Source organism: Peromyscus californicus, unplaced genomic scaffold (genome assembly GCF_007827085.1).
Source record: "Peromyscus californicus insignis strain IS unplaced genomic scaffold, ASM782708v3 Scaffold_12__1_contigs__length_115047231, whole genome shotgun sequence".
Lineage (NCBI taxonomy): Eukaryota > Metazoa > Chordata > Mammalia > Rodentia > Cricetidae > Peromyscus > Peromyscus californicus.
In genome coordinates, this window is record NW_026294413.1 from 93,166,217 (window position 1) to 93,180,412 (window position 14,196).

The 14,196-nt window shown below is 45.1% G+C and overlaps 1 protein-coding gene across 1 annotated transcript in view; it reads left to right on the forward strand.

Annotated features, from left to right (window-relative positions):
* Positions 1 to 14,196, forward strand: part of Vstm4 (V-set and transmembrane domain containing 4) — an 85,519-nt gene that overhangs the window by 4,544 nt on the left and 66,779 nt on the right. The window contains exon 2 of the mRNA XM_052733906.1: positions 1,999 to 2,397. Within this exon, the coding sequence (XP_052589866.1) occupies positions 1,999 to 2,397 (399 nt within the window). The remainder of the gene's footprint in view (positions 1 to 1,998; positions 2,398 to 14,196) is intronic.

Genomic DNA, 14,196 nt, shown 5'->3' on the forward strand with positions numbered 1-14,196 from the left:
CACTTCAGATGAACCTCAGCCATCAGGAGGAAGTGCTGTCCATGTGGGCCAGGTGCCAGCCAGGCCAGGTGCCAGCCAGGTGGGCAAGATGCATGGAAGGTGTGGGCCACTATTCTGGTTCACTGTGGTGGACTTCTGACAGCAATGGCACTGTCCCTGGGGAGGGCAGGGAGCAGCCTATAGGACATTCCCAGATAGCCCAAGAGTGTCGACTTAACCAAATCAGTGCAGAGTGACCCTTGCCCTGTAAAGTGACGCCAGAGGTCCCTAAGCCTAAGGCAAGCCTTCTCAGATACCTGTTGATCTGCATTTCTCATGTTCCCTCATTGCTGGAAAGAAAGGCTTGGATAGCACCCAGTGACCTTTCCCCTAACCAAAGGCTGTCATGGTGTGAGGTGATGAATAATGCCCCCCCATATATATTATTCTAACTCCCCTTGCAAATGTTACCTTGCATGACAAAGGGAACTGATGGATACAACTGAGTTAAAGTTCTTACATTATTCTGGAGGGTCCTGAGTTTAGCACTTAGCTGCTAAGAGGGGCAAAGGATAGAAGACTGGTCCTCAGAACATAACTTTCCAAATGTTAAGTTATTTAAACTAGCCAAGAGCATGTCCACTGTGAGTTGAATGTGACTTATCCCCTCAGAAACTTGGGTGGGAATTTGATCTTCATTGTGAGATGCTAAGAGATGAAGCTTATAAGAGGTAGTTAGGACTCTGTCCTCATGAATGGGTGGATCATTCATTCATTTCATTCAACCAATGACTGTTATTATGAGGATGGCTATTTTGTGAAAGTGTTTGGTCAGGTCTCTTAAGCACCCCTCTCAGGACATATGATATCCTGTGCTAAGCTGGGGATTCTTCTAGCAAGAAGGCCACCTTCCATCCAGTCTGTGGTAAGGTCTCTCAAGTACCTATGTCTTGACATGTGATTTCCTGTGCTACCCTGGGACCCTGAAGAAAGCTGTGATGTAGAACGGTTCTGAGGACATCTGCACGTGAGAAGGCCCCTCCCACGAGCTTCAGGGTGGTGTGGCTGTGTTGTATCACTCATGGCACACCACGGGAAGTGGTTCATGAAAAAGGCACCAGTGTTCAGCTTCTCTAGGTTCAGGTAGCCTGGATGCTCTGGTGGGTATTGGGGTGTTTCACTGAAGGTCAGTCAGCTCAGGAACAGAACTGTAGCTAGGTGTGGGCTACCCCTGGCTTGGTTTGAACTAAGAAATCAAAGGGCAGGTTGTGGTGGACAGGACTTGAAATTCTGCAGCATCTTTCGGGGTGTTGGGAGAACCCTATCTCCCTCTGGCTCCAGAGACTCCTTCACTTTTTATTTGAGCTTGTGCACTTTCTGTTCTGAGACCACACAGATCTCGAGTCCAAAGAAGCCACTGAGAATCCTGGGTCGTTCCAGCCCACTAGCACTCGTGTGGCCCTGCTTGACCATCATTGCCTAGAGATGGACTCACTGAGACGAAGGAAGTGAGCAGGGAGACAGATGCAGTCCCTGGTTGACAGGCCGTCACAGGTTGCATCTCTGGCCTGCCTTAAACAACTATGACCCACAGCCCTGTCAACACTGACTAAAACACACCTTGGGGAGGTTAGTGGAGAAGGTGGGGTGTGAGCTGAGCTTTCAAGAGATTCTCCAAAGCCCTGATTCATATATGTAACCTGAATGTTAGTGGCAGATTAAAACATGTTTGAGAACATGTCTGTTCAGATGGCCAGTGTTTGACTCATCATGTGAAGGAGACCATCATCGATAAGAATGTGAATGCCCATGAAGCCCATAGAGGAGCCAGCCCTTCGGTCACAGTGAGACTGGGGAATGAATGTAGAGAGTATTGAAACCGTTGCCCCTCTGGCCTTACAGGGTATCTAGATGCCAGCAGCACGCAGCATCTCCCTGGCAATGGGCAATGGCCTGACTGCATGAAATCAGGCTGTAGCCTTCATTCATCCTTTCTCCCTTTACTCTTTTCATTTGCAGAGGTATGTGGTGCTCTCAATGTCACTGTGTCCCCAGGACCTGTGGTTGACTACTTGGAAGGGGAAAATGCCACTCTCCTCTGCCACGTCTCCCAAAAGAGACGGAAGGACAGCTTGCTGGCTGTGCGCTGGTTCTTTGCCCCTGATGGCTCCCAGGAGGCCTTGATGGTGAAAATGACCAAGCTTCGGGTAATTCAGTACTATGGGAACTTCAGCCGTATTGCCAACCAAAAGAGGCTGCGTCTGCTGGAGGAGCGCCGGGGAGTACTATACAGGCTGTCTGTCCTGACACTCCGGCCAGCAGATCAGGGGCAGTATGTCTGCAAAGTACAAGAGATCAGCAAGCACCGAAACAAGTGGACAGCCTGGTCCAATGGCTCCTCAGCGACAGAGATGAGAGGTAAGAGTGTGACTGGCGTCCCCGAGGAGGCGCAGTGTGTGGAGGTCAGGGGTCCCTGCATTTCTTATTCTGTAAATGCTGGTTGGCTCATTGCCTCTGTTAGTATAGTACAAGTCTTGTGGCCTCGGTAGGCCACAGGCCTGTGAGTCAAGTCACGCAGAAGAGGACAGATCTGGGACACTGTGGCTGACGTGGAGTGTAGGTGTGGAAGCCAGGACAGAGGCGTGAGTGACTACCTATGTGCACACCATGTCCTGCCTGAAATATTGGACTATGTGCTGTCAGGTAAAGAAAGCTGGACCCCACTTACAGTGGTCAGTTGTCTGGTAGAGTTCGGCCTGAACTGAGCTTACTCTGGACCTGTACTGAGACTTTGTGCTTCTGAGAGAGAAGGAGGGAAGTGGGAGAGGTGACTGTGTGGGACACGGTATACTGAATCCGTGGAGTATGCAAGTTACAGAAAGCAATGTTCTTTGTTACTTTTCTTGGTGTGGTGACCAAATACCAGCTAGAAATCATTTAAGGGAGGAAAGATTCATTATGGTTTATTGTTTTAGTGTTCAGGATGCAGCCGCTTGGCCCCATGCAGCAGGCCAGCTTGTCACACAGTGGGAGGATGGGGTGGTGGAGGGCTGCTCACATCACAGCCAATAGAAAGCCAAGGACATGATAGGGTGAGGCTGGACATGGTAGACCTCCAGGTACCCACCTCCAGGGACCCATTTTCTCCAGCAAGGTTCTACTGCCCACAGTGTCTGCTAGCTCCTCAATTAGCACCTGCAGCTGGGGACCAAGGTTTCGACACTTAAGCCTATGGGGACACTTCAGATTCAAAGGGTGATGATATTGAAAAACAAGTGGGGTCTTTGGTCCACATGGATGTGTCTAAGTATATAAGAAGCTTCCAGAAGCAGGATCCTTCCTTACCACAGAGGCTGGAAGATGAGGTATTTTCAGATATGATCAGGTAGGGACTGGTCTTTGGAAACCTTGAGTTTTCTCAGGTTGGCACTGTATGGCAAGTGTGTCTTCACAGACATGTGGCCTTGAACTGTTAAGTAACTCTGTCTGTTCAACAGTTCCTAAACCAAGGCTGAGCCTAGTTGAGAAAGGTCCCAAGGAATGAGACTAGACTTTAATTAGGAATGAAACCTTTGTCAATGCCCAGCCCATTGTTCAGGGCTATGCCTCTGTGATCACCTTAACTAGGGGTGCCTGGTACCCTAAAATAGGTGCATGATGGGAGGGCCTGACATAAACTTCTAGCCCTGTCAATGGGGCAGCGCCATGTTCCTGATCCGCTGCCAGGCCTGGGTCTCAGCTAACTGTGAAGTCTGAAAGTCAGGAAGGGTGAAGGCCCCAGGCTGGTCCTCCCTTCCTGCAGGCAGATAGGAGATGAGTTTGCGTTTTTCAAATATCTTGGCTACCAAACACCATGTTGGAAGGCTGTCATTTTTATCTCCAGTGTTCAATGTTCTAATCACAAAGACACCTCCAGCAATTTTAATGCCTTTTTATTGTGACTCCAGTTGTGTCTCTGACAGTGTCAAGCTTGGATTTAACTCCACACAGGATCAAGAGAGCCACAGAGAAAAGTAGATTGTTGAAAATACGAGAGAGAGGCTAATTTTATTATACAATATGTCATATTAAAGCCTTTAAGCTACATTGTTTTGGTAAGCATTTTAAAAGATGACTTTTTTTTCCATCTGTGATAGGTATTTTTGCAGTCCTGTGTAATCAGGGACATGTTAAAGGAGATAATCCATGTGGGGGGTCTTTGAAGCAGCCACTTGTCTTTGGGGCTGGTGTTATGGTTTGTGGTTTGATATATTTGCAAAAATGCTGTGTATGTTCCCTCCTTACGCAAATTAATTCAAGAAAACAAATGACTGCTAATATAAATATGTATTTTGGCAAAGAAAACAAAAAAAATACAGTGGCTGAGGATGCAAACCACAAAGATGATCTCTTGGCTCTACAGCATGAGATTCGTTGTTGAAGAGTGTGTGCGTGTGTGTGTGTGTGTGTGTGTGTGTGTGTGTGTGTGTGTGTGTGTGCAATATATATGTCTATGTGTTCAATATATCCTGGAGTCATATACCAAGTCTCTTGGCGAATGCTACCAATTAGCATATGTAAAAAGGTCTACTGCCCTTAATTAAGCAATCAGTTTATTATTTCATGTGAATCTGCTTTAAGTGAATGAAGCTAAGCTCCTTCCAGAACATTTATTTGAAAACCTGCTGCAAAGATCGAGGTAGCTTGCAAGACTTCACCAGAGATAAGGATCTTTCTCCTTCCTCTCCCTGCTCACTTTCCTCCTCCCTCAGTCTCTGATCTTCCCATTTCTCCTCCTTGTCTCCCTTTCCCTTCGCTCATTTTCTTTTATGTTTTTCTTTTTGTTGTTTAAACTGAATAATATTCCATTGTGTGTAGGTGCCACATTTTCACTCTCCAGATGTCAGTTTGTGGACACAGGTTGATTCTATTCACTAGCTACTGTGGATAGAGCAGCAATGAAGATGGCTGAGCCAGTGTCTTTCTGGTAGGATATAAAGACCTTTAGGTACCAGTGGTAGAGCCAGGTCAGGTGGTAGATCTAGCTCTAGATTTTTTGAGAAACCTCCATACTGATTTCCAGTGGCTTCACTGCTTTGCACACCCACCAAACCATGTAAGCATCCCCTTTTCCATGTCCATGGGAGTACTGGCCTTCATTTGTGCTCTTGGGCATTCCGATTAGGTGCAATGGAGTCTTCAGTGTGGCTTGAATCTGTGTTTTCTTGATGGCTAAGGATCTTGAACACGTGAAAGTGTTTACTAGTCATTGTGCTCCCCTTTGAGAACTTTCTATTCAGTTCCACGATCTACTTTTCAGTGGTGTTGGGTTTTTTGGTGTTTAGTTCTTTGAGTTCTTTGTATAGCCCACACATGAATCCTCTCTGTATAGCTGCAAGAATTTTCTTCCATTCTGCCAGCTGTCTGTTCACTTAGTCATGGAGCAGTACTTTGTCATGGGGACCACCAGCCCTCAAATCATGACACAGAGACTTATTAATTATGAAAGCTCAGCCCTAGCTTAGACTTATTCCTAATTAGTTCTTTTGATTTAAATTAACCCATATTTTAAAATCTACATTCTGGCACATGGGTTTGTTACCTCATCTCCATACTGCACATCCTGCTTCCTCTGTGTTTGGCTGGCAACTCTCTGTGTGCCTAAATTCCTTCTTTTCCTTTTTATCCCTGGAAATCACGCCTATTCTGTCTTGCTTGGCTATTGGCCGTTCAGGTTTTTACTACACCTATCACAGCAGCACATCTTCACGCAGTGTGCAAATATTCCACAGCATAGCTGACTCTTTTTTTGGGGGGCAGAAGCCCATTAGTTTCCTGAGGTCCCATTTGTCAACTGTTAGTTTTAATTCTTGCACCACCAGAGTCCTACTCACAAGGTCCTTATCTACACATATTCCCTACTTTTTTCTCTAATGGCCTTGGGTTATCAGGTCCTAGATTGAGGTCCTTTAACCATTTGGAGATGAGTTTTGTGCAGGGAGAGTGGTAAGGATGGACTTTTAGTTTTCTGTATGTTGAAGTCCTGGTTTCTCAGCACTGTTTGTTGAAGGCTCTGTCTTTTCCCTGGTGTATTGTTTGGTGTCTTTGTCAGAGATCAGGTAGCTGTAGTCACATAGAGTGTATTTGGCTCTTCTGTTCTATTCCAATGATCTGTGTCTGTTTTTTGCCAGCACCATACTGTTTTCATTGCTTTGGCTCTGCATGTAACTGAAATCAGGCATGATAACACCTCCTTTTGTTCAGCATTGCTTTGGCTTGGTCTTTTGTGTTTTCACATACATTATGAGATTATTTTTCTTATGTCTGTGAAGAAAGGTCCTGGTATTTTGATTGGAGTTGCATTAAATCTAATCTGTGGATTGCTTTTGGTAGTGTCTTAGTTCCTGCTCTATTGCTGTGAAGAGACCATGAACAAGGCAATTCTTATGAAAGAAAGCATTTAACTGGGGGCTTGCTTACAGTTTCAGAGGGTTAGTCCATGGTCATCATGGCAGGAGCAGACAGACGTGGCACTGGAGCAGTAGCTGAGAGTTTTACAGCCTCATATACAGGCAGTAAGCAGAGAGAGACACTGGGCCTTGGCACACATGGGCTCCTGAAATCTCAAAGCCCACTCCCAGTGACACACCTCCTCCAGTAAGACCACACTTCCTAATCTTCCCCAAAGAGTTCCCCTAACTGGTGACTAAACATTCAAATATATGAGCCTATGGGGGCCATGCTCATTCAAACCACCACAAGTAGGGTGGCCATTTTAATAGTATAGATTCTGTTGGTCCATAAACTGTGAGGCCCATCCATCTAGTGTCTTCCCTGATTTCTTTCTTTAGTGTATTAAAGTTTTCATTGTAAAGGTCCTTTGTTTCCTTAGTTATGTTTATTCCAAGGTATTTTATTATAATTTTTATGACTATTGTGAATGGAATTGTGTTGTTTTCCTGACTTCTTTTTTAGAATATATATATACACACACATACTGATTTTTGTGTGTTTTGTGTCCTGTCACTTTGCTGAAAGTATTTACCAGTCATTTTTGGTGAAATATTTATGGTCTCATATGTATAGAATCATGTCATATGCAGATAGGAATACTTTGGCTTCCTCTTCTGCTGTTTGTATACCTTTTAGTTCTTTTCTTGTCTTATTGCTCTAGCTAAGACTTCAAGTACTATACTACATCATACAAATACTTCACATTTTATGGTGATTTGTGTAGTCTAGCTTGTCATCCTTTTCCATTGTGGCCTTCCTTTTTCAGAAGTTGTTTTTATTTTGGGTATAATTTACACTTGATTAATTAATTATACAGAATACCTTTTGGAATCTAATCTTGGAAAGTATTTCCAACCACACACTTATAAAAGTATTTATAATTTTCTCTCACATACTTTTAATGTGAAAAACTTTGTTTTTATCTCTTTGAAATCCATTTTTATATAAAGATAATTTATTTTTGTTTATAAGATTATCATTAGAGAATATAATTATATATAGAGAATAAAACAAGTTCCCCCATTGTCACTGTTTCAGATTTTTGTTGTTGTTGGTTTTTTTCGAGACAGGGTTTCTCTGTGTGTTACAGATTTTTTAATGTATTTTACTATTCTAATATGATTTATTTTTCTTTAAAATAATCTTGAGAAACAGCTTACCTAGGTTTGTGGATATTGTGTGAGGTTTTGACTGGTATGTTGACTTTTAAAATTATTATTGCATTGATAATATTTTTTGTGTTTTACGTTGCTATGGAAAAATGCCTGAGCTTGGGGTTTTGATAAGGAAAATGGGTTTATGTAAGTCCTAGCTTTATGGGCCAGAGCCCAAGACTGGGTGGCTGCTTCTGCTTGGCTCTGATAAGAGACCTCTTGGATGTAGCACAGTATGGCAGTGGGCATCATGATGGGCATGTGTGCAAGAAGGCGGTTACATGGTGAGACAGGAAGCCAGAGGGGGAATCTAAGCCATGTTTGTCCTTCCTGTAACGGGATCTAAAAAACAAAACAAAACAAAAACAACAACAACAAAACCCTTAATCCCTCCTGAGGGCAGTATCCCAATAAGCTACCAAATTGGCTCCACTCCTTCAAGGTTCCAACACCTCTGAAAGTGGCTTGCTGGGACCAGGCCTGTAGCACACAAATTCTTGGAGGGAAAACTCATAACCATAGGCACAATTTGTCCATCTTTGCTATGGAGTTGTTCTTATCCAGGAGCCCTGTGTTCCTTCATCTATTCTAGTTTTCTAAGTACCTTATGAAAATATATCCACACAGGACTCCTGAAATTTTTTCTTTTGTCTATTTCTCAGTATTTCATCGTTGTAACTAAAATCTAGCCCTCCCTCCCATGCATGCGCACAGTTTGGGATTGGTTATTGCTGACAAGTATGACTTTTGTTGACTTGGTTTTGGCACTGCACGGGGTCCTGTGTACTTGGATGTGGCCTTTTCAGTTGCTTATCAGAGTGTCTGTGACTTTATATGTCATGATTTTTTTTTTTGATCCATGTCCCAGTGGCCAGTACTTTAAAACCATTTACCTGCATTCTTTTTGTATGATTCTACCACGAATTTAACTTCTCTGTTGGGATTTCTGTCCTAATCACATTTTCTATTAGAGGCTGTTAGAGACTCAGTTGCCTTAGTAAAAAAATGCTGGATTTGAGACATCTGTGGTCCCTACTAATCAACTCACTGGAAAGGTCACTGGGGTTGTATTGGAGAACTTTTCCCTTTGGAGTTTCTAAAGCCCCTGTTTAGGCATCCCTTCTGTAAGTCTGTCAGAGAGAAAGAGAGAAAGCCTGTCAGCTCACAGTGGCATTCCCATGCTTCTACCCACCTGGCATTCTTTTTTTTTTTTTTAGGACTTCCCATCTTCCTTAGCTGTAATTACTTCTGTGCCTGTGAGTGGTCATTCCATAGAAAGGACAGAACTTTTTTTCCCTTGGAAGAGGAGGGAGAAGACTAGGAAGTCATCTGGCTGTTAAGAGTCATTGCTAGGAAGTGCACAGCCAGGCTGTTGAGTGGATGAAATCCATGGATATTATCGACACCATTCATATCACTGGGCTTTGGCCTGCTTCCTTGAGTGGGAGAGCTAGTAAAAGAGCTGATATACAGGGGCAGACTGTGCATAGCCTTCACCCTGTCCCACCCAGGCTGCATCCTGTGGGTGGTGGATTCATGTGCTTGTCAAATGCATTATGAATGCCATGCACAATAAAAACGGGAGGAACAACAGTGAAAAACCACGATCCAAACAAACCAATTAACACACCCCAATAACTTCAGCCCCCCTTGCCTAACTTTGCTCTGTGTATGTACCTGTGGCTTTTTTCGCTCTAGGTCTGGCCATACCCTGGAGCCTGTGTGCATGAAATAAGTAGCAGTTTGGTGGAGTAAAAACTATGCCAATAGGGCTGCTGTTTTACATTTTCAGTGGAAAATTATTAGACTATGACAGAGAACAGGGGTTTTGAAATGTGGGGAAGGCCGGGTGGTGGTGGCGGCGGCGGCGGCGGCGGCGGCGGCGGCGGCGGCGCACGCCTTTAATCCCAGCACTCAGGAGGCAGAGACAGGTGGATCTCTGTGAGTTCGAGGCCAGCCTGGGCTACAGAATGAGTTCCAGGAAAGGCACAAAGCTACACAGAGAAATGCTGTCTCAAAAAACCAAAAAAAAAAAAAAAAAAAAAAGAAATGTGGGGAAATAGACATTGGAGCCCGTCAGCAAATCGTGTGTTGGGTTTTTGGCAATCGCTCCTGGGTGCACTGAAGATTGCTGGTGTGATGTGACGCACATCCATAGGCAGAAATGATGAGTGAACACTTGCGTCTCCCGAGGACCATGAAGTCAGCCTCAGCTTATTGGTGAGCTTGTCAGTGGAGTCTTTCTTGAAGGTAAAAGCAAAGGCCAAGTGTGGGGGTGCCCTGTGCTCCGCAACACTTGCTGGGGTTTTAACAACCCTGCTTAGAGAGAATGGGGACTAAAGAGTCCTCTATGGTGCATGGTGTCAGAGTGCTGCTGACGTTGTGCAAGCATCGGGGTCAATGTCAGGCTTGGCTGCACTTCATTGTTTTGTCAATCACATCACCCTCCCCAACTTTCAAAAAATACAAAATTGGGAAATGTTTCTTAACATCGACGAGCAGTACAGCATAATAAAAATGATTCCAGAGAGGTAAGAAACACAGGCAGGAAATAACAAAATGAGATTCAATTTGAAGGCAGGCAGAGTAATACATTGGGGGCACGTGAATCTTCAGCATCATAGGATTGTCACCTGGAGGCTGTCTCTGTGAAGGGCTAATGGAAAGTGATTAGATGATCTTGTGCAACGTGACACTACAGTATATCGGCGGTTGTCATTTTTGTGCGTGCACACATCAGCCTGACAACCCTAGGAAGTCAGGTAAGTGTGCCAAATACTGTACGGGTGACATTTGGTGGGACCACACAAGCAACTCTGAGAACACATTTCCAGAAACACAGATATAATCCCAAAAGAAAGACAAATGTAAGGAAATGAGTGACAGCCCTGGGGAGAGAGTCTGCTCTGTTAATCAGAGAAGCTATGGTTGGCTTAGCGAAGAAGTTGCACTGGAGGAAAGTACCTTCTGGTGCTAAGTGGACTCAGTTATCTGGGTATGTATCTTAGTTCACTCTTTTGTTGCGGTAACAAAATGCCTGAGACTGGGTAACTCATAAATAATAGAGAGTTATTTAGCTCACAATTTCAGAGGCCAAGAAGTCAAGGGCATGTTGCCGGCACCATCGAGAGCTTCCTGTTCATCAGTGAGTCTCCCCGTTATGACCCCTACACCTGTCCCTCTCGGGCATTGATCTGGCCAGGTCCATCCCAGGAAACACAGATTCCATAGATCGGTCAGCATGGCCCCGGCCACAGTGGGATCCCCAAGCCTTGCTGTTCCTTCCACTGTGTACAGCGGTGTTTCCAAGATGAAGCCTGAGGGTCCATAGGGTTGTGACCAAGCGTGGGCCTAGCGTCCATCCTGGTGCCACATCCCGTGGTCACTGCTTAAAAACTAGATAGACTAGTTTACGGGGCTCATCCTGATGGCCCTGGGTGGGTGTGAGGCATTGTCTTCCACTTTAGGCTTCAGCTGTGATGGCTGCAATGGCTTTGGTCCTCCGGAGTTTCTGAAAAAAAAAAAAAAAAGACCTTTGGTGGTTTTTCAGCCACGTTTTTAGCAGCCTGTGGGATCAGAAACAGATCAACATTTTGAGATGACCTCCCTGCCCCCCATGTTCAGGGGGTGCTCCCCTCATCACCCATCAACAGTGAAATGCTCAGAACAGCAGCAACCTGCGGACTTCTGCAGTTCAACCGGGGTTTTACTCTAACCACAAACAGCAGAGTTGGAGGAGCCAGACTGCTGGTTGATTTAAGGTTATGTAAGTCAGCTTTCAATGGAAAAACGCTGTTACCTGAAAAGTTTGGTGGCACAGTGGCTCAGTGTGTAAAGCACTTGCCACGCAAGTGTGAGGACCCGCGTTCCATTCCCAGAACCCGCCTGAAAACCGCATCCAGTGGGATGGCTGTAATTCCCAGTGCATCTCTGGGGAGCTGGGAGGTAGAGACAGCAGAATCTCGGAAGCTTTGTGACAACTACTTGGGCTTACACAGGGCAAACAAACAATCCCCCCTCAGAAGACAGAAAGTGAGGGAAAACAGCTCCACATGAGCTCTGTGCATGTGCGTGCTCACATGTGAACACATGAATGAATCATGCCCAGACACATCACATACATACACACAGAGAGAGAGAGAGAGCAAGAGAGAGAGAGAGAGAGAGAGAGAGAGAGAGAGAGAGAGAGAGAGAGAGCGCACACATGAGCACAATTTACAAGAAAAAAAATGTTTGAGGGGCAAAGATGAAATCAGAACGTAATTTATCATCTGAGTATTTGACCCCAAAGTGTGAGAGGGGACTTAGTAATTTTAATAATTAGATTTGAACTTAACACCACAGGGAACAGATACTTCAGGTTTCCATGGAAGAAGTTAACTAAATCCCTTCTCTCTGGAGACATGGAACGGATAATTAGGAATGAGATTTACTAAACATTTAGTGCTCTGCTTAATTAAGCAAGCGCACATCATGGTGTTTACAGTGTCAACAGGTCCAGACACTCAGAAGAAACAAATTGACAACCAGAGTGTAATTTAGACTCAGACACATTCTTCACTGGACCAAACCACAAGCCAACCACCACCAGTCTTGTAAAATGTCAGGAGATAAAAATCTCAAACTCCCACGTAGGAAGCTTTCATTTATAAAGCTGTCCTTGGGACACGGTGCCCAAAGAGGCCTGAGCTAGACAGCATCCCTGCTGACCTTGGATCATAGCCTCCTAATCCAGGGGAAGGGCATGAGGAGACAGGATGAAAAGGCAGTACTGTACAGCAGATGTCCTTGACACTGAAGGAAGGCAGGAATTCAGTTCTGGGATGCATACGAGAGGTCACTTTAGGGAGCCCTACGATCCTGCTTGGAACACAGGAGGGCTTCAACAGACATGATGGGCCCTGCCATGTCAGAACCAAAGGCAGTTCAGGCCTAAGCAAGAGAAAGAGAAACCCAAAGAATCCAGGGGGTGCAGATTGAGGGGGGTGGAGTGGGGTGGGCAGTGATGGGAAGACAGGCTGTCGAGGTAACCTGGCCAGGGATTTCAGTACTCTGCCAATTCTGCTTTAGTGTCCCTCACCTGTGACTCGGTGCATGGGCACAGAAGAGGGTCCAGAACATAATTTACATGTAAGAAGTGAATGAGTGACTTAAACTTTTGGCATAATAAAATGCCCAATTGAAATGGCCAAAAGGGACAGAAAGGCAGATGCTGAGTGGGGCTGAGTCAGTAAGGAAGTCATGCACTTTAGTGCTCCCTAGCCGCACAGAATGCTGACCCTTGTATTCTGTAGCTGGTTCCCTTGAGGAATGTGGACTTCCTTTGCAACTGCCCCGGCACCCTGGGAAGTTTATTTATTTTTAATCCTTTGCTTTGCTTGCTGTTTTTTTTTTTTTTTTTTTTTTTGCAATTTGCCTTAGCCTGAGTGCAAAAGGCAAGAGGGGCTTGAACTGAACAAGGTGGAGCCTCCGTGTTTATCAGCAGTGGCCCTAGGCAAGTCACCAAGTGGCCTTCCTGACAGATGCGGCTCTGTCTGAACCTCCAGTGAGGCTGCCTCTGACCTTGGAGAAACAAAGAGGAAAGGAAGTGATAGGCAAGCCTCAGAGCAGAAACAGAGGTCTCTGTGTCTGTGGTTCCTTCTCCAATTTGTGGATCCAGTTATATATAGTGGGAACATGGCTACATTTTAACACTTCTTCCCCTTGGGAATTATCTGGTCCTTGAAAAAGGACAGATAGTGAGCCTATTAACTTTGAATTAGGAGCAAAGGGGTCGTTGGCTCATTCCTTTATTTTCTGATCACCTTATGTATATTTTTCTTAACATGGATCTGTGTAGCACGCAGCTGAGGACACTGGGACAGGGTGGTATCTGTTCCCAGCCTTGGGTACAAATTAGCAAGGCCCACACACGGGGCACCAGATCTTAGACTTTTGCTCTTCTTCAACAAAGCTAGGAATCACCCTCTGCTTAAGGAATCCTGCCTCCTTCCTGTAGAAATCTGTAAAATAAACCTCCCATGAAGTGCAAGTCCAGGGCCAGCACATGCCGGAGCTGTGAGCTCTGTGGCTGGAGCTTTGAGCTCTGTGGCTGGAGCTGTGAGCTCTGTGGCTGGAGTTGTGAGCTGCGAGGCTGGTGTGTTACTATGTTTCCATGGCTTCTGAAGCTTCAGAGAGGAAAGGAGACTTGGGTGGCATGGGGCTCCTGCCCTGCCCTCTTCCAAAGCTTCCAATATATAACGATCTCATGGTTCTGCTTTCAATTTTTTTTGAGTAGCCTGCTTCCCTAGTACACCCCACTGTACCATACATAACCACATCATACCACACTATACAATATCATACCATACCATTCAATACCATATGATACTATATCATAGACCGACTAATCGATCCATTCATTTCTTTTGTTTTCTGCTAAGACACAGTTTTTGTTATATTGCCCAGCCTTACTTCCAACTCCTGGGCTCCAGAGATCCTCCTGCTTTAGCCAAGGACTACAGGCATATGTTTCCAGAACCACTTCACTCCTGTGAAATAAATACACCTTGACCTTGGAGCAAGGATAATT